The sequence below is a fragment of the Ursus arctos genome, unplaced genomic scaffold (genome assembly GCF_023065955.2).
Source record: "Ursus arctos isolate Adak ecotype North America unplaced genomic scaffold, UrsArc2.0 scaffold_9, whole genome shotgun sequence".
In the NCBI taxonomy this organism is placed as follows: Eukaryota; Metazoa; Chordata; class Mammalia; order Carnivora; family Ursidae; genus Ursus; species Ursus arctos.
The window spans coordinates 47,211,843-47,235,130 of NW_026623111.1; the positions used below are offsets into that span (position 1 = coordinate 47,211,843).

The following is a 23,288-nucleotide window of genomic DNA, read 5'->3' on the forward strand; positions in this document are numbered from 1 at the left end:
AAGTTCATGTTGTACCTTCTATTTTTTCTGCGTCTGATGGCTCTGACTTATGCAGTATTTAATACTTGAATACAGGAGCTTAGATTTTTTTTATGCAGAAATAAAAGATTAAGAAAAATATGGCCACATCCAGTTTTAAGTCGAGGCACATACAAACATAGTATGTATGAAATTTCTTCCAGGTATTTGACTTCAGTGTTATAAAATGTACATCTGTAAAGATAAATAGTACAGTTATAGTTTGTTATTTGGTAGTAATACATTGCCAAATGTATAAGAGTACCATGGTAGCAAAGTGTTGTGATCCTCTCAAATAGAATAATAGCCACTAAGCAGTGTTGGCAAGTTTGAAACCCTGAAATAAGTATCATATCATACAAAGTGCAAAGACTGCATTATCGTTGTGTGGTATCATGTTAGTACTATCTAAATACTAGTTAGTTCATTAATTTAATGATTCACATAATATCTCTATTTCAGTTAATACCTCTATTAACTCTGGCTCTTTATTTCAAACCAGAGCTCATTTATACAAATTAAATTCAGAACAAAATGTTCAAGTGCTTAGGAGCAATAGAGAGGATTATAAAAATTTTTGGAACATATTCAGTATAAATATTTACTCATTCTTAGAAGACAGTACTTGCAGTAATTTTTATGTATTTATGTAATTTTTGCCTTTAAATAATACAAAATCATATTTACCTTTTTTTCAAACCAACTCTTAACCCAGGACTTTCATCCTTCAGTCATTATTTAGTGAAATCTTACTCAATTCACTCATTTCTACACATTCTAGCATAATTACCATTCTCTTCTTCCAGGTCTTCCAGATCTTCCAAGCTTGATTATTTCCTTTATTTTTTTAAACTTTCTTCTTTATGATATTTGGACTTATATTTTATTATTTGTATTTCCTGTGTTATCTCTTCTCCTCCTCTGTCCTGCCTTTGCATTGTTCTCTTCCTGCTCTTCCTTTTCTTCCTCTCCTTTCTACAATGCAAGAATCATGCCATATATATGTTATATATATGTATAAGACATATCTCTTATTACCAAAACAATTTACATTGTTTGTATTCACTGAAGATCTCTTGGTACACATTGCCAAAGAAATACATGTGTAGGTAGATTGAATTCAATATTTTTTGAAAATATTAGACAGGATGATTGTGTATCTGTCCTCTGAGTCTCCAAAGGGATCTAGCACTATTTAAGAAAGTATTATTACTAAATTACTCAGCTCCTTATTTTTTTTTTAAGAAGGTTGCTTTTTTTTTTTTAAATTTATTTATTCAACAGAAATAGAGACAGCCAGCGAGAGAGGGAACACAAGCAGGGGGAGTGGGAGAGGAAGAAGCAGGCTCATAGAGGAGGAGCCTGATGTGGGGCTCGATCCCATAACGCCGGGATCACACCCTGAGCCGAAGGCAGACGCTTAACCGCTGTGCCACCCAGGCGCCCCTACTCAGCTCCTTATTGCTACTCTATAGTTAAATACTTTTTAAAGAAAATTTGATGCAAATAATTTAGTCACTCACACACAATTATAGGTGTGCAGTTGAATATTCACTTTGTTCCAGTTTTTTTAAATCAGAAACTCAATTTTTAAGTGATTCTAAAAATAAATTCATGTATAAGAATTTTATATTTTTCATGTCTCCCTTTTTTTCCATCATCTCTGAAAGTATGTCTCCTCCCGATTCCTTTCTCCAATGGAAAGGAAGAGAATTTTCTCAACACTAGTATTGATCCCTATATCATTTATCCATTGTTTCAAAATTTATTGGATACCTAGTACTTGGCCCAATGCAGGACAATAGGAGTATAAAGGAAGAAGACAGGGAAGTTTTCCAGGAAAAGTTGTTTAATTACATTTTGAAGAATGAGTGAAGTTATAAGAAAGAGGAAGGAGGCTTGAAATGAGAAAAGACAGCACATTCAAGAGACTGCAAGTGCTCTAGAATGGCTAAAAGCACAGGGTCCTCTATGAAACATAGTAGGACCAATCAAATATCAGTAGAATATGTGATTCATCTGCATAGCTATCACTGTTTTCTTTTTAAGTGTTTGTGGGTTTTTTTTTTGTTGTTGTTATTTTGTTTTTTGGTTTGGTTTTTTTAATCTAGGGAAACTCTTTATTTTTTTTGTTTTTTAAATTAAAAAAATTTTTAACGTTTTTTTGAAATTTATTTGAGTGGGAGCAGGAGGAGGGGCAGAGGGAGAGGAAGACAAGCAGACTCCCTGCTAAGTGGGGATCCTAACGTGGGGCTGGATCCTAGGACCCTGAGATCATGGCCTAAATTAAGAGTAAGATGCTTAACTGACTGAGCCACCCAAGTGCCTCAAATTTTTTAAGTTTTTATTTTAATTCCAGTTAGTTTACAGTGTTATATTAGTTTCAGGTGTACAATGTAGTTAATTTAACAATTCCATATGTCACTCAGTGCTCATCACAACCAGTGTGTTCCTTAATCCCATATCCTGTTTAACCCATCCCCCCTAAGCCACTTCCTAGTTAAATACTTTCTTAATAGGTGTATAGTAGTATAATGGCTTTTGACTCCATATATAAAAACAGAGAAGATCCTTAACCTCACTGCAATGCTTTTGTTTTCAGAGTCAAAATGTTAAGACAAAGTGTTTAATTTTTAAAAACTAATATGATCAATAGGACCAAAGCTAATAGTATACTCACATCCATCCTTTTGGTTAAGAAATAATAGACAATTCTGGGGCGCCTGGGTGGCCCAGCGGTTAAGCGTCTGCCTTCGGCTCAGGGCGTGATCCCGGCATTGTTGGATCGAGCCCCACATTATGCTCCTCTGCTATGAGCCTGCTTCTTCCTCTCCCACTCCCCCTGCTTGTGTTCCCTCTCTCGCTGGCTGTCTCTATCTCTGTCGAATAAATAAATAAAATCTTAAAAAAAAAAAAGAAATAATAGACAACTCTTTCAGTAAATACCAAGAAAACTTTAAAATACTTGGAGATTTCAGAAACTGTCAATTATACCTGACATTTTTAAAAAATTATGTAATATACTCAGTCTAAACTCCTGTAAAATTCTTCTTGCTTCTACCCAGTGATGATCACACCAAACATTTCAATGTATTATAGGATTGTGATGGGGGGAAGCTGTCTTATAGTCTGATATCTTGTCTTGCTGCCCTGCTTCTCTTCCTTAAGAGTTAACTATTTCATAAGAGTTTCCATTCACATCGGAAGGAGTCTTTCATGTAGAACTGCTCTTAGAAAGGCACTTTTGGGAGAAAAGATCATCTGTCATTTCATAGGACATGGATTATGAAGCATTGCTGTATATCTGCTTATGATTTGCAGTACTAGTAAATCATAGAAATCTTGCAATCTTAAATTTGAATAATGAGCATTAAAGACCCTCATCTAAGCATCTATGCATGACTACTCTAAGTGAATATATTTTCCAGCCTTATTAAATTAATATTTCTCAAAAACACTTGGCTCTTTTTGGTTACAATGGATGGCTCTTATTTATAAATGTGGTGAGCTATGTGCACCTAAATCAGATTATCTAGATGCTCTGTAACAGATAGTTACTTGTTAAGGTAGTGACAGATGGTAAAATAAAATAGTTTGATCTCCTTTATATTTATATTACTTTTCATTTATATTTAACTTACTTTTTCATAAGTTTCCATATGTCAATTTTATATCACATTTGTGATAAGTATTTGATTTCTTAATAAATGTAATTTCAAATCATTCAAATTTCCAAATCCATGTACTAACCATGGAAGAATACAGATAACACCGAAGGGATATTTATAAACAGTTGTAAAGTAAGGTTGTTCTGTTTTGTTTTGTTTTGTTTTGTTTTGTTTTCCCTTGAGTTAATAGCTATGATTTCCCTATATGGAATGAAGGGAAAAAATCATGTTAAATGGGAAACTTCTGTATTATAATTAGCAATGGGGTTGTAGGATTATAAGCCCATTAATTATTAAAATAGCCACATGGGATTTTATACATCTGGCATGTGCCAAACATGTACAAAAATTAACCTCTCAGAGAGTCCTGTATGACAGAAAAAAGCAAATAGGCAAAATAAAATATGGATTAATTGAAATTTATATAGTTCATATGGAGTAAAGTTTGTAGTTAACAAAATTTGTGATAAGTGAACATATATTGCTTGGGAAAATGTACAAATATTACAAAAAGGATATAGTATCTTGTCCAGATTATTGTGAGGGGAAAGGTATAATAATAAAATGCAATTTTCCTTGGAAAAAATTGAGAGTAAATTTTCTTACAGAAATGTGATTAAGAGTAGCTCAAATGAAGGTAGTCATTCCAAAATGAATAACATACATATTGTAATACTAATATCTATTTGGAGTGTAGAAAGGAAGCAAAAATACAATAAAAATGAGTCTTCAAACATGTTTTAAAAAGGGCATATCAGAAACTTAAACTGGAAAAACAAATTATGACAATAAAAGTTAAGGTGAGAGTAAAATCAATGTTTTAAGTTTATTTTTTTAATGTTTAAGTTTATTGTTTTAAAAGATTTTATGTATTGCGTGCGCGCTTGCGCGCGCACGAGAGAAAGAGAGAGAGAGAGCGTGAACGCACAAGCAGGGGGAGCAGCAGGCAGAGGAAGAGGGAGAGAAGCAGGCTCCCCACTGAGCAGAGAGCCCCATATGGAGCTTGATATGGGGTTTGATACCAGGACTGTGGGATCATGGCCTGAACCAAAGGCAGATGCTTAACCAGCCAAGCTACCCAGGTTCCCCTAAATTTAAAAGAACTTTTGTTTTAGCAATAACAAAATTTCAAATATTGTCAGAGTATAGTGTTAGATGTGAGTACAGGCTAGTCTAAATCTAACAAGAAAGGGATTTTCTGTGTAGTTCATGAGAAAGGCTTTAGTTACATAAACATTTGTGGATTATCTTTCCATGTTGCATTTTTTTAACTTTTAGTAAAACTTCAGTCAAATCACACATTTTCATAATTATAATCTTAAATATTAATGATGTAAATTAGGACACTTTAATCAATCTCACTTTTTAAGTTTGAATATTTGAAGAGCGATGAAGTTGGGTAGTTTTGTTTGAGGACATATGAACTCCAAGTACCTAATCAAGGACTACACTAGAATATACTCCTTCCAAGTTTTGGATAGTGTAACAGGGAAAATCGTTCACCATATTGTAGTAATCTTTGATGAAAATTAGAAATGCCATCTTTCAAGAATAATTTTTAAAACATTAGTGTGTTGATTTATTATTGGAAATTAGTGTCATAAGTAATATATTTGAAACAAGAGAAACACTGAAAATTCTCCTTATGAAACCTCACATTATTTTAGTATGCATTGTTCAGCTATATAATTCTCAAGGAGAATGTGCAGACCTACACCTGTGCTTGGATTAGTCTATACGTTAGGCTAAGCTCACCACAAGTGTAGCTACCATCTGTCACCATACAACGCTATTACGGTACCATTGACTGTATTCCCTGTGCTGTACCTTTTATCCCTGTGACTTGACTCATTTCATTCCTGGAGGCCTGTATCTCCCACTCCCTATTGCCCATTTTGCCCACCACCACCCTCTCTCCCCTCCCTTGTGGCAACCATTAGTTTGTGTCAAGTGTAATTTTAAATCCTTTGCATTTACAAAAGAAAATCTGACAGCTTTTCACTTTATGTTCCTAGAACATCTCATTTAACACATACCACATTTTGCACAGCACTATAATTATTGGTGAATATACCTTTTAGCATTTATATTTTAATGCACATTTTAGACTTGTGACTACACTCTTCCCACTTGATCCCATTGTGATAGCACAGTGCGTGGTACATAGAGAAGGTGAAAAAAATTTTATTGGAGATGGAAATGTATTTTGAAGTTGACTTGTTAAATGCTTTATATCATTAGTAAATCTTTTTTTATGAGTAATTTTCTTGTTATATGTGACTTAATGAGTCTCTAATGCCTTTTCTTGGTTTTCTTCTCTATGTGTTTTTGAAGAGCTTTGTTTCAGAAATGTCTTGAGTGGAAATCCCTTTTATATGAAACCGATTGTTTTGGTAGTTAATAATATATAAATTAGAAAAAAAATCATCTCAGAAAGCTTTCTGTTTTTTTTGATGTTAGTGTGCAAACATTAATGGTTTATCTTTCTGTATGTTAGAGCAATCTTGTCTTTCAAATTATCTATTAAAATTTATATAGTTTAATTATTGCAATTTTGTTAAATGTGCCCCCAAATTAGCACATTATTTCGAGGCTGCGGGTGAATGGTAGGCAAGTGGTGATGCTGGACTATAAGAACATGTTACCCTCTTCAAGTAATAGCTTCTGTTCTTTTCAACTCCTTTCCCCACCTCTGTTTATACAGTAAACATGAAAACAGATTCCTATGCCCAAATCCAATGTGAAATATCCTAATAGACATGGTTTTATGTCCTGCTATAGTATCTTAAATCATTATTATAAATAATATGCGTTTTCTTCTCCTTTTTTTTCCTTTTCCTTTTTATAAAGTAACTTTCTCCCACTGTTTCATCAATGTGGAAATACATATCATATGAAATGAACTATTCTGGATTTCACTAAAACCAGACTTCACAATAGCCATACTCATATTTCACTACGAAAATAATTTTTCCTGTTTCTCCAAAGGATACAATGTTATAACGAGGCTGGTTTCCTTTTTAAACATGTCTTCTCTTTCTCTTTGTCCCTCTGCTTCTACCTAATATATTTATGCTCTTCCAGGTGCTCCACTCCTCAAAATCTAATAACACTTTTAAGAAACGTCTAAGTATTTTTTTGGAAACTTGCTACATTGTCATCTTCCTTTGCACAATCAATACCCCTAATTATCCTCTTCTATTTTATTTATTTCTACTATAGAAAGAGCAAAGAACATTGGTTTAGAATCAGACATTTGGTTTGAAATTGTTTCCGCATAACATTTCTGATTTTCCTCCTCAGTAAACATGAGATATTATCTGCTTTATAGATTTGTATGGAGAATTAAATCAGATAATTGTATAATATACAGAACGTTGCTTGTCATATGATAGGTACTGAAATCATGTTTATTCTTCTCTTCTTTATCTTGTGACTTCATTTCCTATGTTCTGTTTATCCCACTCCAGTGTGAGTTGTGAAAAAATTGTTCTACTTCATCTGCATTCTCAATATCTACTATGGTTAATATTTAGTATATATATTTCAAGTATGAATAAATAATTCACGTAGTAGCTGCCCACAGTTATTTCCCGTGGCAAAGTAGTTCTGTATATATTTATGTATATTTATATAGGTGTTTGTGTGTGTCTATATGCAGACATCTAATGTCAATTTTTGGCGCTCATATATTCAGTGAGCATAGAGGAAAGAAAAGAAAAGACACAGTAACTGAATGTTGAGACTATGGAGGCATTGTTTACTGGTTGATGGATCAATCATTTTTAGTACCCTTCTTTAAACGTCCATTAATTATTACATGTGTGTTAATGCAATTTTAAGTTAGCATTTTTTTCAAAAGTTATTTTTTTGGAAAGAGTTACAAACTTATGGCAATTAAGAAGAAGTTCTGAATAATTTCTTTTAAGTCAGAGTGTGAATAAGAAAAAAATAAAAATATTTCACATGATTCCTTTACACATAGTTTCTCTTTTATCTCAACCACTTTTTTTCCCTCATCATTGCTTTTCCTATTTGTAAAAGTAAAATATTATGAGATTGTCTATTGTAAGCTTCGTTTTCTTACAATGTGTCTGTGAGATTAAATTTTTTTAATCTATTGTGTTCAGAGATAGTGTTCTTAGAGCCTGTCTATACAATAGTGACTCGATCAATATTTTTGAACTAAATTATTGAATGATCTTGCTTCTTACACATACATGTTTAAAGGATCAATAGGATAAAATAAAAACTAGTGATGTATAATAATGGTTAAGATATAATAACACTTATGTGCTAGACACCACTCAAGGCAATAGATATTTTTATGTGTTTTGTAGAATTCAGGATTCTGAATTTTAGCTCATTGAATGTCTTATAGACATATCAAGTACTATTACCCTGTCCATTAACATAGGGAACTGAGGCACTGAGGGCTTAAATGAGTTGCCCGAGGTCACAGTACTGGTAGAGCTAGTAATTGATATTGGGTGGTCTTGCTCCAGAATCTGTGCTCTTAATTACCATGCTATAAATAATATTTCCAGAAATTCACATAAATCTGTGTAATTTTGCCTTATAACTAAGGCAAATATTTCAGAAATTTTTGGCTTTTATTTTGTCAGAATGAGGCTTATTAATGAGAGTCTTCCGTAAACTATCACTATTTTGTATAAATCTTTCCAGAAGTTTTTAAAAGTTATACTCAAAATATGAAATTGTTTTAAATATATATCACTCACCAGAAGACTGAAAGAGACAGAGATGGGGAGAGAGGGAGAGGGGAAAGGAGAGGAGAAGGAGAGTGACCCAGTTTGTACTGATTGATCCATTTTAAAGGTGCTATCTGTGAAAGACATCCTCAAAATTTGGGTCATGCTCCTTCAGTATTTTTGCTTCTTAAGATAAACAAGTGTGGTCTTTACGAGAAGGCAGCTGTATCAGTTTGGTGCAGTAAAATGACTTTCTTAATGCTAAAAGTTTTTAATGTCTTACATACATACTTAAAACTTTTAAACTACATTCTTCATCTTAATTTGTAAGATTCTGGAGAATAGTTTGCACATTTTATTCAATATTCCATCCCGTGTTCCTAACCCAGTGCTTTGTATTTCACTGGGCACTCATTAAACCTCTCTCAAATGATTAGCTATGTTTGAGCAAAATAATTAACATAAATCTAAGATCTTCGTAGATAACTTACAAGGATGCTTTGAAAAGCCATATATATAGTTAAAATGTAGAATAATTTCTGAATTGAATACTGGGCCTGGATTGAAAGTAAGACTCGTACATTTAACTTTGTTTTAAACTTACAGTAATGATAATGAATGAATTTTTCTCTTTTACTGTTCTAATGTTAGTAAAAATTTTATTTGTAGAAAATGTTTATACAAAGTAAGTCCCAACTCTATTTATATAGATTAACAAATTATATAAATCAATTACTAATTTATTACTATCCAAATTGATATAGCATATTTATATTAATTTTTCCAGTGAGACTGAATTATTTATTCCAGTCCATTTGAAGGCTGGGAAATAAACCCTGTGTTGATATGTGCATAAATAGAGTCCTGTGGGTTACTTACTCGTTTTTCTATATGACGCCAGTGTATATTACAATGAAGAAGGGCGGGAGGTATACAGATATTCTAGTCAGTAGATAAACCTTCGAGGAATTAAGATGAGAAAACATGTCTCTGATAACCCATTCTTTTTTCCTTGTTTGCAGGATTCAAATTTGGGATATCGGTGTTTCTGTTTTTGAGAAAATTTTTTTGAGGGATTTTTTTTTTTTTTAAATCATCGGTCTTGGAATACAGAAGAGGAACCAGAAAGACACTTATTTCATTTCACGTTGGGAACACTCACTTTGGAGGCACTCTCTCGCCCCAGTACACAGCCATGTGGCCATCACAGCTACTAGTCTTCATGATGCTTGTAGCTCCAATCATTCAAGGTAAGACCTTTAATGAGATTTTTGTGTGAAGTTTAATGTTGTCTCTGTTTGCACTAGATCCCTTGTTCTAAATCTTTGCTCAGTGGTTTAGCCCCTTTTGCCTACGATATATTAATATAAGTTAGATTAAAAAGGCCATTATATGTACCATCAGCTGCAAGAAATACAACTTTGAGTTTGATTTCTGAAAGTAGCTTTTGAAATGTATGTATAACCAATTCTTCGTTATCTTTAAGAACTCTTGGTGTTGGCTACTCTGTTCAGTCTTTAATACACAAAATGCAAACTAAACCTCTCATTTAAATGGGAATTGTTTTTCATATACCTTTTAAAGCAAAAAATATGTCAAAATGATTTTAACATATGCTGAAAGGTAATTTTACTGAAACATGCTAATCAACTCATAAAAAAACCATATGCTTTGTTCATTTGGACATTTTGGTATTTATAACACAAATATGATAGCTAAGAAATGCTATATCTTTGCAAATTTTATAAAAGATAATTATTTATAAATAAGATAAATTCTGTACAACTTAGGGTAATATTCACTGAATCTTTCTAAAAACTAGCAAAGTCTACATTTATATTCCTTATTGACAATTTAAAGTTTTTACTCATCCTCATTGGTTTTGCACTAAGATGAAAATGGTATAACCTAGTCACTACCTCATACATTAATGGTAATTATAGCAAAGAAAGGGACACAGCTGTATTTGCCACTGGTTTGGAGGTCTTAGAATAGTAGGGTGTAGCAACCACCTGAAATCAGTTTTTAGCCTCCTTAGCTCACTTTTGGTTTTTAATTGACTTCAAAAATCTATCGTAGTTTATCAGCGATATAATTCCGAATTTGGCCCATATTCTTGTTTCAACATGAATTACATTCTGCTGTCATTATAAAAACTGGATATAATACCTTCTGTGTCTTTTGACGTTTTCTTCTAAAGTTTTCCTGATTTAACACATTTTTTTAAGTAATCAGTACAATATAAGGTAGTGCTTTTTTAAGGAAATGAAAGTAAAACGATTCAACTGTCTAGTTTTAAATGATGTAAATTTATTTTAAAAAATTCAAAATGTTTCCTTAATTCATATACTGATGGAACACTTACTTTCACATACTTGGGCACATATAACATTTTGTGGTATGAGATAATAAAAGAATTATGCCCCTTTAAATAATTGTTTTTCTAATTATCTGTGTATTTAAAGATTATTCTAATTAGGTCTTGTTGTTATAAAGATGCCTCACTCATTAGGTTATTTTGAGGATTAAATAAATACCGTATGTGGAGAATCTAGCACAGTGCATGGCAAATACTCAATGTTTGAACAAACTAATTTCCTTCATCTTACTCTCTGCCTCTCTAGTTTTTGTTCTAATAAATTATAACAACCAGAAATTAGCTAACCATGAGAGCTGTTTCATTTGTTATTGATAATCAGAACCCCCCCCCCCCATATGCACGCGCACACACACACACACACACACACACACACACCCTCCAAGGAATTCGGAGTATTTAAGAACTCCTCATAGAGCCAATAGAAAATTGACCTGGTATATAAAATATTTTGGACTAAAGTAATCGTTTCTGTTGTATGTGAGCTACTTTATCTTATCTTGACTTTGAACCATATTATGCTACATAATATAGAAGGTTTCTATTTATAAACTTTATCCCTGTTACCGTGAATAGGAATTTTAAAACTTTACCCCAGAGAAAATACAAGTCCGTTTTGTTTGCCTTCTGTAGAAGGCCTTCTCCATTGCCTTTGTGATACCACTTTGGACTTGTAAATAGAGGGCTTCATTATGAACAGCCTTTTGGGACCCAGCTTGCTCATAACTAAAGGAATGTATGTACCTCTGATCAGTGCTGACCTTATAGGATATAGACTTTTTTTTAGAGTCCCTAACAATCCTGTCTTAAAGGAATACCACATAACTTAAAACTTTATAGACAACTGAGTTAAAATGATGTCACAGTTACAGAAGGATATACTCTTATTTCCAAAACATCCCCTGGTAGCATCTCCTTGCCCACTGTTGTTGAGATGTCCCGGTTCATTTGCACTCTTGACCGTAGAGAATTAATTTATCTGGGAATGACTTGACTTGCTCTTTTCTCCAGAGCAAATAATAATGATGACTACTGATTTTTATGGCCATAAACTTTAGATATATTGGTATAATTAATCCTTACAACATTCCTATGGCTTTAATATTATTTACTATTACTATTGTTATCATTTTTTACAATAAAAACATTGAGATAATGAGCGGTAAAGAAACTTGACTGAAGTAACACAGAGACCCAAAGGAGATTTAAATGAAGGGCCTGGCTTCCTGAGCTCTGGTTTTACTGCCCATAGATGAACTATTACTATCAAGGCCATTCTTCCCTGCAGGGAATCCCATCTCAACTCTTGTAGCCATTGGGGAGAAGGTGAAACAGAAATGCAGATCACCTGCTTCTCCCGTGTTCTTGGGCACAGATGGATGAGGCTTTGAAGTCTTACAGACCTGAGATAAAATTTCAGCTCTGCCACCCACTAGTTCTGTAACCAGGTTACTTGGTAAACTAGTTAACAGATATCTATTATCACCCAGTGTGAGCCAGAGAACTGTGCCAGCTGCTCAAGATACGGTAGTAAACAAAAGATTTTAATTCTTCCCTCAAGGAGCTAACAGTAACTTAAAATTTTGTAAGCCTGCTTTTTATCTGCAAGAATGAACATTTATTCCATGCAGAGTTACTTGAAGAAGTAGATAGGGTAATGTATATGTATAGCTTCTACCATAGTGTTTGGCATTTGGTAAATCTTCCTTATATTTTGTTTGCCTACCCCTAATTACCTTGAAATGGAGCTAACACTCTGAAAATTAGATAGGGAAAATGTCTACTTACCTGGATTCTTACTGTGAGAATTGAAATAATTTTTTTTTCTACTTGAACCTCAACATTTAAGTTTTTCCAGTAAATTCTTGATACTGTTTCTATTCAAAATTATTATCAAGCCAGTATGTACGAAGGCTTAGTACACAATTCTCTCTCTATAATAATATAGTATATAACTGTCAGTGATGCAAGTATATAATTGTCAGTCGTAGTAGTATATAACTGGTAATATATAATTGTCAGGGACACATTTGTTCCACATGGGTAAAATTAGAAACTAAGCTAAAGAATTAATTCTGAATAATGTTTACAGTAGTTGAATAATCTCCATATTGTCCTAGAAAGTCTGGCCAGTATTTGATATAGGAAAACAAAATTAATCAGTACATCCACACTGTATATGTATATATACACAATTTTTAAATTTGGAAGTGTCTCTGGTTCTGTGTTTATCTGTCCATATTTCATGTCTCTGTGTATCTCCGTATTTCTCTTTTTCTGTTTTCCATGACTGTGCCCCCTTCCTGTACAGCCATAAAACCCTTATCTATAATGCAACGAGACCTGGCAGAAGTAAAAAGAAACCACTAAAGCAGATGGCCAGTTTTTTGCTGTTAACTAATGTAGTGTTGCATGAAGATAAAGGATTTTTTTTGTTCTATTGATATGGTTGGGAGCAAGGGAAAAGAAGGGAATTGGAGAACAATAATCCAATCATAACCTGGGCACTTGGGCTCATTGTGATTGGCAGTAAAGGAATACCAATGTCCAGTGTGATACATGGGCTAGGATATCTGGTACCCAAGCCACAAGGCATTGGGAGTTGAGAAGGTGGTTCAGGTGCTCAGATATCTTAACTATATCTCCTCTTAATTAAATTGTACTTATGAACCGTGTCACAGTTGAAGAGATAGAAAACAGAATGATTGGAACTCATTGTGGGTAAAGGGGAACAATATATTTTATGATACTTTTGCATGAAAAATGGGGTTTTAAAAAATTCTTCTATAACCACCATATGCATACTTTTTTTCTGCAAGTCTGTTTTTTAAAGCTGCATGTGTATTTATATATTTGTGGACTTTATAGGCCAACCTGCTTTTTATTATGTTCAAGGAATTAATTATAATGAACAGCCATTAGCAGGGACAAAACTGCTCGTCATATCCATATATATTTAGTACTATATGTTTTTTGTGAAATTTGCATTTTATTATTAATCTAATTTTTACAGTTATAATACCATTTAATGTATCAGTGATTGAAAATAATACACATTTTTTTAACTTCTAATAAAGTGTGAAGCTTGAGAAAATAGAAAAATACATTTCACTACATAGCATCTTACTATATAATTCTCTTTATGAAGTCATGTTTTATTGATTGTGAAAAAGTCGGCTTGACTTCTAAGCTCTGCTTAACTTTGTTATTTTTAGAAGTTAATCATCTTTGGAATGTTTATAATGTTTGTCAGCGTAGATAATTTGTAATACTCCCAGTAATATCACTATGTTTATGGTCAAAGATGTTATACAAAAAAATCTTCGTCATGGTCATGATATATGAGGCTACTGTGAACACATCCAGCACCATCTGCATTACCCACTGGGTACTGAATTTCAAAATATATATTTTTTAAGTTAACTATAATCTCTAATTTGCAGTATAAACCACAAATATGCATGGCTGATAGCTTTTCCTTTGTGAAAACATGTTCAGAAACCTTCCCCACATGGTTGGTATTCAGGTTAGCCATTGGAAAAGAACTTTCTTTTGCCTTTGCACTTGCAAAATGTGTTATAGGTGAATTTTATTGTCCTGATACTTTATGAGTAACATGTATATACTTTGAGAACAAAATAGCCTTTTCTTATTTTCACATTTTATGTCTGACTATTTTAGGATCATATCTTATTTTTTATATTTCTTGACCTTGGAATAGACTAGGACTGCGATAGGGTAGTTGTATGCTTGATGTGGAGTGAATTAAAAAACAATTGGCTTACATAACATATAAATATCTAATTATTTATTTTCCTCTTCTTTGTATTGCTATTGACTTTCATTCTCAATATAAGAATAAGTGTTCTCACATGTATAATTTCATATAAGCAGCCATAGTACATTTTTCATGCATTTACTTCCTCCATTCTAATTGCTAAATAGTTCTTTGACCACTCAAACAATTGAAATGCAATAGTTGAAATAGTCTCATTGATTTGTTATATAAATAAGAGACAATATATTGTATTATGATCTGTTTTGACAGTTCAGAATAAGACCCTGTTGAAAAATAGTGTTCATTCATTCTCTACTTTTTTTTTTTGAGTTTTTAATTGATAAATTGAAAACAAAGAACTCACATTTTGTCAGTAATTACATTTTTGCTTTATTTCTGTATTTCCCTTATATTGTCATCATAGCACAATTAGTTTTTTTAAATATAGAAAATTATCTTCCTATCAAAAAATCTGTCTTAAATGAAGGATTTGATCAAATAAGCTGGACTACTTAGGGATTTGCTAGAAAAATATGCTAGCTGTATTAACACAAGTAATGGATACTGGTCTTTGTGCAAAATAGGGTCTCACAATGACATTTGATAAGCTTTCTGTGTTTATTTCATCTACACATAGTTTGTGGTGATATGGATGCCCTAAAGTCAAGGTTGTAGCTTACTGGTAAAGTACAAGCACATAGTCTCATATATCTCTTTGTTTGTCATGACCAGTGTCACCTACTTTATTCTCAAAGTAACTCTCCTCATATAAATTTAAATCAGAAAGCAAAAATCCTATAACCCCATGACCCAATGACATAATTAATATTAATGCTTATTAGATTTTTCTTGCAGTCATGTATGTGTATACATTTTTTTAAATAGAATAATGTCAGAAATAAAGTTTGTCTTTCATTTTGACTTAACCTTAAAATGTAGACATTTGTGTACTCTATTTAAATTTTTTTTAATTATAGTATTGTATCATGTGAAGAAACCATTGTTTACCTAACCATATATTGATAGCTTAACAGAGAAGGTCATTGATGTATTGCCATTACCAATAGCACTATAAAGGAATACACTTACATATAAAATTTGACTTTATCTTTGTACCTGTAGAAGAAAATCTCTTGAGAAATAGAAAGTGAAAAAAAAAAAAAAGACTTCTTTTTAGGTTAGTTAGTAATTATCTTAATTGAATGTTAATAAATTATCAATGCAGCCTTGCTTGCTATTAATATAGCTGTTTAAAACAATTCTGTAAGTTTTGGTTACTCTAATAATGAACAAAACATAAACAAGAATTCATATTCAAATAGTAAGGTATTATTTGCAATGGTATAATGATGTATTCAGAAAATTCAAGAAAGATAAACTTTCTCAGAATTAGAACATTTTAAGTTCAGATATATGATTCACACATACATATATGATTTGAGCCAAACAGCAATGAAATGTATGAGTTACTTAGGAAATATAGGAGGAAAAACATAGAATTTATGAGAAAAAAAAAGTCTAAAACTTTTACTGGGAGTTATAAAAGAAGACATGCGATTTACTCTGTTTCTGGATGAAGAGACTGAGTACAGCAACATTGACAAATATTTCCAAATTATTTTTTATAGATGTTTACATGACTGCATTCAAAGTACCCATATGAGCTTTTTTATGTAGAAATTCAACAGAATTATTTTAAATATATATATTGAATATTAAATAAGAAAAAAGCTAGTATAAATGAAAGGAGTAATACGAAGGCAGTTGCCCAACTGATCATAAGACATATATTGTACAAATAAAATAATTAAAGATAAAAATCTCAAAATTAGGCAAATTGATCAACCGTAAAAATGAGATCCATGAAAGAGTGCTGCAGTTTTATCTCTGTGTTGCAATGTGATATCAATGACACCTCAGAAAATCAAATATCTAGGACAGGAAGTAGTTAAGTAGGGATCAAATCAATTTGTGTGTGTGTGTGTGTGTGTGTGTGTGTGTATGTTTATGTGTGTGTGTTTCAAATTATATACTATAAAAATTCTGGAGGAATACTTCTTTGTGTTATCTACCCTAATGTACATTTTTGAACAATGTATCAAATCGTGTAAAGTAGGCTGCAGTCACAGTATATTCCTAAATTAATTATGGCTTTCAGAGAACATTTCCTTGTTCACCAAGCATTGCAAGGCAGGAGGTGTTTCCGATCAGGGTGTTTGTGTATGGTGGGAAATAGTGATGGATGTCATTCTTTTGCTCTCACAGTTATACATAGAGCTAGTCTAATAGCATGAAGCTTGCAAAGTCATTTTGAGGGTCATTGCCCTTCCAGTCTGCAGGAAGGGAGAATGAGCATTGTGGAGATTCTGATGGAGAATTTTTATGGATACGTTTGGAAGTAATTCACATTACTTCTGCTGCCATTTCCATTAACTAAAACTTAGCCTCATATCTATACCTATAAAGGGGTCTGAAAGGTGTAGTCCTCTTGCAATAAATGAAAATATTTATAAAGGATGCCATGTAGCTTTAAAAAAAACTGGATTTAAAGCACTAATATATTTTTTAAATGTATAAAATGGAGGGATTTTTTTACAACTTTATTGAGGTACATTTAACATACTAATAGCTCTCTCATTTAAAGTATATAGTTCATGGGTTTTTAGTGTATGCAGAGTTGTGCAACCATCAACATAATCAATTTTAGGACATTATCAGTCCTCCAAAAAAGAAACCCCATACCTATTGGTGGTCACACCTGGTTTCCCCTTTCCCAGTCCCTGAAAATCGCTAATCTATCTTACATTTCTATGGATTTTCCTATTCTGGACCTTTTGTATCAATAGAACCATACAATTTTTGATCTTTTGTGACTCAATTATTTCACTTAATGGAGTATTTTTAACATGTAATAGTACTTGGTACTTTTTATTGCCAAATAATATTCCTTTCTCTGAACATACATAGAAATTTGGATTATTCCTACTTTTTGGCTATTGTGCATAATGCTGTTGTGAAAATTCATGTACAAGTTTTTGTACAGACGTGATTTTACTTCTCTTGGGTGTCCACATAGGAGTGAAATTGTTGAGTCACATAATTATATGTTTAGCATTTTGAAGAACTGCTAATCTGTTTTCCAGAGTGATTTCACAATTAAACATTCCAAACAGCAAGATGAAGCTTCTCATTCCTCCACATCCTCACCCACACTTGTTATTGCCTTTTTCACTTTATCATCCTAGTGAAGGTGACGTGGTATCTCACTGTGGTTTTGATTTGCATTTCTTTAATGCAGAATGATGTTGAGCATCTTTTCATATGCTCCTTGGAGAAATATTCAATCATTTCTTAATAATTAAACGTTTTTATTATGAAGTTCTGAGTGTTCTTTATAGAATTATCTCTTATTAGAAAAGGCCCGAGGGGCGCCTGTGTAGCGCAGTGGTTAAGCATCTGCCTTCGGCTCAGGGCGTGATCCCGGCGTTCTGGGATCGAGCCCCACATTAGGCTCCTCCACTAAGAGCCTGCTTCTTCCTCTCCCACTCCCCCTGCTTGTGTTCCCTCTCTCGCTGGCTGTCTCTCTCTATCAAATAAATAAATAAAATCTTTAAAAAAAAGAAAAAAGAAAAGGCCCGAGAATATTGTTAGAATATATTTAGATTTAAGAGTTCTTTCAACTGCACATTCTAAGAGAAGATTTTTTGCCTGGATTTACTCACTTAAATCTCATCTGCTTTGCATTCACTTTGAAATTTATGCCATTGATCTAGCTTGATCTAGCCTCATGCTTCCTCCCCTTTTACTTACATATTTAATTTCTAGTAGGTCATTAAATCAGGTTTTTATTATGACAAAAACTAGTAATTGACAGTAATTGAAATTTCATTCTGATATGTGAATTGTATAGTAGTGACTTATATACAAAATATCAAGGTAATTAATTGGATTCTTCTGGTAGTACCCAATTACTCTTCCCTAAGACCATGATAAAGAACATTAAGCTTTAATCCTGATAGCCAAAAGTATTTCTATTTTTGTTCTAGTCCAAATTATTGTCCTTGCAGATTTTGGATATCCTCTTATTTATATATTTTTGTGTCTTCACTCAAATTATATTATAAATACTGAGTCTTTCATTTTATTGCCATAGATCCTTTTTCTCTTAAATGTTCTGCAAGCTACTGGTTGCCTCTTTTACTTCGTTTCAAGAAAGTTATACAATTCATTATGTCTATCAGATAATAGTGACCTTTGGACTCACATCAAAGCTTTATTATTTTTTTAAAGCTTTATTTTTTTAAAGTAGTCTTACACCCAGTGATGGGCTCAAACTCACAACCCCAAGGATCAAGAATCAGATGCTCTACTGATCCATTCGCTGCTTTAAATAAACAAACAAACAAACAACAAGCAAAGATGAGAAACAGAAGAAAATCTGAGGTTTTATATGGCAAGAATCCTATCAACTTTGCACTCTTTCCACACATTGGACTTATTACTATTTGAGAAGAAAAGACTATGAGGACATTAAATAAAGATAACACATGATTTATAAAGTTGAACAATTCCTGCAGTTTTAAGGAACCATGAATGGAGGAAGATGTCAACATATTTAGAAAGTAATATTTACATGAAGCCCAGAAACTGAAGTTTACAGTATCATCCAGTTTAAGCTGCTTTTTAGAATCCTAATTTGCAAGCCCCTATTGAATGAAGTGAAAGATTTCAGACCTTAGAGTCTAATTCCAAGTCTGTTACTTCCAAGTTACATGACCTTAACTAATTTGATTCACAGTTTCCTTATTTGTTAAAGGGATAATTAGGCCTACTTTGTTATAGTATGAGGATCAAATAAAATAATGTATAGAAAGGCCCTAACACAAAGCTTCACACATTTAATCCTGAGAGAATGTGGTCATTAAAACATACCTTTTGGAATTAGAACTAAAAAAACAAATGACCTGGATAGTAAGCAAAATTTAAAATACAACACCATCTTGGGGTCACTTACTTTCCATAGTGTTTTTCAAAGACTGCATTGTGTGTTCTTAATCCCCAAATGTGACAGTTTCTCTAATTATGAGCCTCCACATTTGTATACACATTCTATCATTATATTCAGAACTCACCCACTGGACTGTAACTAAGTCTTTAATGAGTTACTAATGAACATCTTAAGCTTAGGTCAGCATTTAAAAAAAATGTTGAAGAGTGTTGAAAAGCTATTCAGAGTGCAGGCTTGTTGCTTTTAATTAGACTATAAGCCCAATAAAATTTCCTGTCTTCACTGTTCATCTAAGGCTTAAAGAAATTGAATAGTGAGTGACAGATATACTCTTACTTTGGTATTACTAGTTTAATGTTAAGTTAAGGGGATAAGTATATTGAGCTAAATCAGAAAAATCATTATTTTGATTAAATGCAAAGATAAAAATACTATGCAAAGCCAAAATAGCATTTTACAGTGGTTCATTTTTCCCCCTGCGCTCAGATGACTTTAAGACATTAACTTTATTGTTGCATTAGAGAATAACAGATGACATGAGGAAAAAGATCCAGATATGATTAGATCATGTTGATGACCCTCCCCAAAACAAAAAACAAAAACCCACCTTTATATTTATAAGAAGAATGAACAGTTGGCTTTCACATGTTACTGCTTCTGTCCAAGCTGTTGGAGATACCATGAAAGTAGTAATCATAGACAGGACCTGAATTAGATCAGGATTATTCTTTTATGGGGCTCTTGTTACAAATCAACAATGGTGGCGACTATTTAGCAATGATCCTTTCTTTTCCCTTTTGATAGTGAAGTTGGTGAAACCATGCAAACCTTAACGGCACATTATTTAATAATGAAGACAGATAATACAGAAGATTCAAAGCAACAGGCTAGTATGATGCTGTCCCTCTGGGGAATGCTGCATATTTGCTTAAAAGGAAGCCTTTTAGATTAGTCACAATAGCTCAGGACAGTGGGAATAGCTGTGATAGCCCACATGTTTTATAGGTTACAGGCTATTGTTAGGAGATAGGTTTGATGTCATGCCTCTACACCCGGATAAAAAACTACCATGTCGATTTTTAAAGTAGGTGTCCGATAATAATCATATTCTATGTACACACAGCCAACATAATATAATAGATCATTTTAACATGTTAGCTTGTTAACGTATCTGCTTTCTTGTTACCAGCATTTAGACATTGATTTTGCGTCTGTGTTGTGCAGGTGGTGGTGGAGGTAAAAATCTCTTACTACCAAAAAAAAAAAAATAGATAAAAACTTTTCATTTTTCTCAACCATCTTCAGAGATACCACTTATGATTAACTTAAGATAGAACTAACTAAGGAGATAGATTTCTGTCAAAATAGGTATTGTTTTCACTGTTTTTTCCCCACACATCATGGGTAATTGGCATTATGATTAAGGAGAAAAGCACCATCACTATTGTTATAAGGATTTTTAAAGAAATTACGTACGTTACAACATTCTAAAAGCATAGCTTCCATACCATTAAAATTTTAGTATACTTTAGCAGGGAAGTAGAGGGAAGGAAATTAAAAGAAAATCAGTATTTTCCAAATAATAAATTCCAGAGTTTTATTTTTGTTACCATGAATTTAAATCTGTTTATGTTTATTAAAAAAGCAGATATTTTTAGTTAGAAAAAAATTATTAGTAATCATTCTTCTGATGAATAAGATATATAATATACATTTTATTTAATTTGAGTGAAAATTATGTCTTTCTTGTCAGAAGCTAAATTTTTTAAAATAAATTTATAACAGCAGAAACTATACCCTCTGCTTACCCATTTTAACAAATGTTTGAGATATTTACATCACACTATTACAGTCTAGGCAACTATTACAATGAATGAGCCACAATTTTTCCCTCTATTTTTAGGACATGAAAGATGCCAACTTGAAAGCCAATTAAAAAGTATTCTTTAAGCGCTGTTTCTTTTATTTTTTAACAAATAGGGATTAAGTTCCCTTTTAGCTTTATTTATAACCGATGTTTGACTCTTTCACTAGTCTCAGAATATCACATAGCTTTTATATCTTGATTGTTCAGTCTCCTGGTGACAGTTTAGCCATAATATGTTTTATTTTACTGTAACAAGCTATGTTGTAGAGGAGAAGAGTAAGGAACCCAGTCTGAAGGGAAATTGCTTACCCACATAGGTCATACCAGCGCTTCATGAAGCAATTCGGTCTAGAGAAGAAGTACATTGAGTTAAATTGAGTAATATCCATGTATGCTATGAAATTTGCTTCATCATACATAGGTGGGTCATTTATTACCACAAAACCATTTTCTTTCGAGAACCAGAATGAAACAGATTTTTCTGTGTTAGAACTTCCATGTTGTAATTTCTACCTGGTGGCTTCCTTGTCAGGTGCTTGAATTGAAACTTTTATGACTATCGTTAGAGATTACTACCCAGCCGATAAAGAAATTATACAGCTGTCGCATACACCTTAGGGAGAACTCAGGAAAGAAGTAATCTTCTTATATGGCCAAAATGAAGGTGGTGGGGGAAGAGTAGCACCTTTCAGTATGCATAAGGAAGCAGAATTGGAAAAATGCCTTTGCTGACAAGAAAAGAAGCAGAAGAAATAGTCTGCTCATCTCTCTCTCTTTCCCTCTCTTCTTCACAGATCCCTCCCTTCCCCACTTCCTTACCCCTCCTTCTCTCTACCTCTTTCTCTCCTTTTACATATGTATATTACATATCAATCAGCCATATGTTACAAGTATTTCAGTATAATTTCTAGCATTTACATAACACTTTACAGTAAGCTGAATACTTTTGCACTCAATAGTGCAATGAATAGTCATATCCAGTGAGTCGTACGTAGTAGTAGTAGTAGTAGTAGTAGTAGTAGTAGTAGTAGTAGTATCAGTCATACTAAGATGAAAAAAATAGATCCAGAGCTTGTCAATCTAATGATGCAGTGATATTTTAAATAGTTCATAGAAGAGAAACTCAAAAATCTCTTAAACGTCTTGTGAAAGCTTCTTCCAAAGGCATTTTAAGGACCTATGAGCATTTGCCTTATTTCATAGACCTATGATTTAAATATAAATAAACCAACCTAAACAACATATAGAAGACTGAGCTAGAATATTACAAAACAAGTAAAATTTTTCAAGTTTCGTTTAAGGTTAAAGGTTCATTTATGTAAACCTAGAGATAATAGTGAAAGGTAAAATTGAATAGTGAGTTAAGGTCATCGTTGTAATTACAGTACATTTCAAACTCTATAAAGGCTCATCGTTAGCTACTTATTTTAAAAGTATGTTAAAATATGGGTCCCAAACACAAAATCGAATGACTTGTGAGAAACATCCTTAGTATATGAAACTTAAATCACTTGTAACTCTGATAAATACTCTCTGGTGATGTTTTGTTGTTGGCATTTCTCACACCTTATAAATAGCCTTACAGCCCATGGTTTTGTCTGGATCCCATGCTTACTATTATGATCAATAGATATTTGGAGGAAGAAGCTGAATAATTGGCTGGATGACATAGCTATTCCTCAAATGAGAACAAGAAAACAGAAACAGTTGAAATTGGTTAGAAATAATGTTTATTTAGTACTTCTATTATTTATATATCTAGATCTCAGAATTATATGGCATTAAAATATGATTTTTTTGATATTTATTTCAATTTTAAGCTTCACAGATAAGATGAAAACTCTGGTACTGCCATCATAT

The 23,288-nt window shown here is 32.7% G+C and overlaps 1 protein-coding gene across 8 annotated transcripts in view; it reads left to right on the top strand.

Annotated features, from left to right (window-relative positions):
• Nucleotides 1-23,288, top strand: part of ADGRL3 (adhesion G protein-coupled receptor L3) — a 788,566-nt gene that overhangs the window by 276,781 nt on the left and 488,497 nt on the right. For all 8 annotated transcript variants that reach the window (XM_044387778.3, XM_026508964.4, XM_026508973.4 and 5 more), the window contains exon 3: nucleotides 9,421-9,648. In XM_044387778.3, coding sequence (XP_044243713.3) covers nucleotides 9,594-9,648 — 55 coding nt within the window. In that variant the 5' untranslated portion in view covers nucleotides 9,421-9,593. The remainder of the gene's footprint in view (nucleotides 1-9,420; nucleotides 9,649-23,288) is intronic.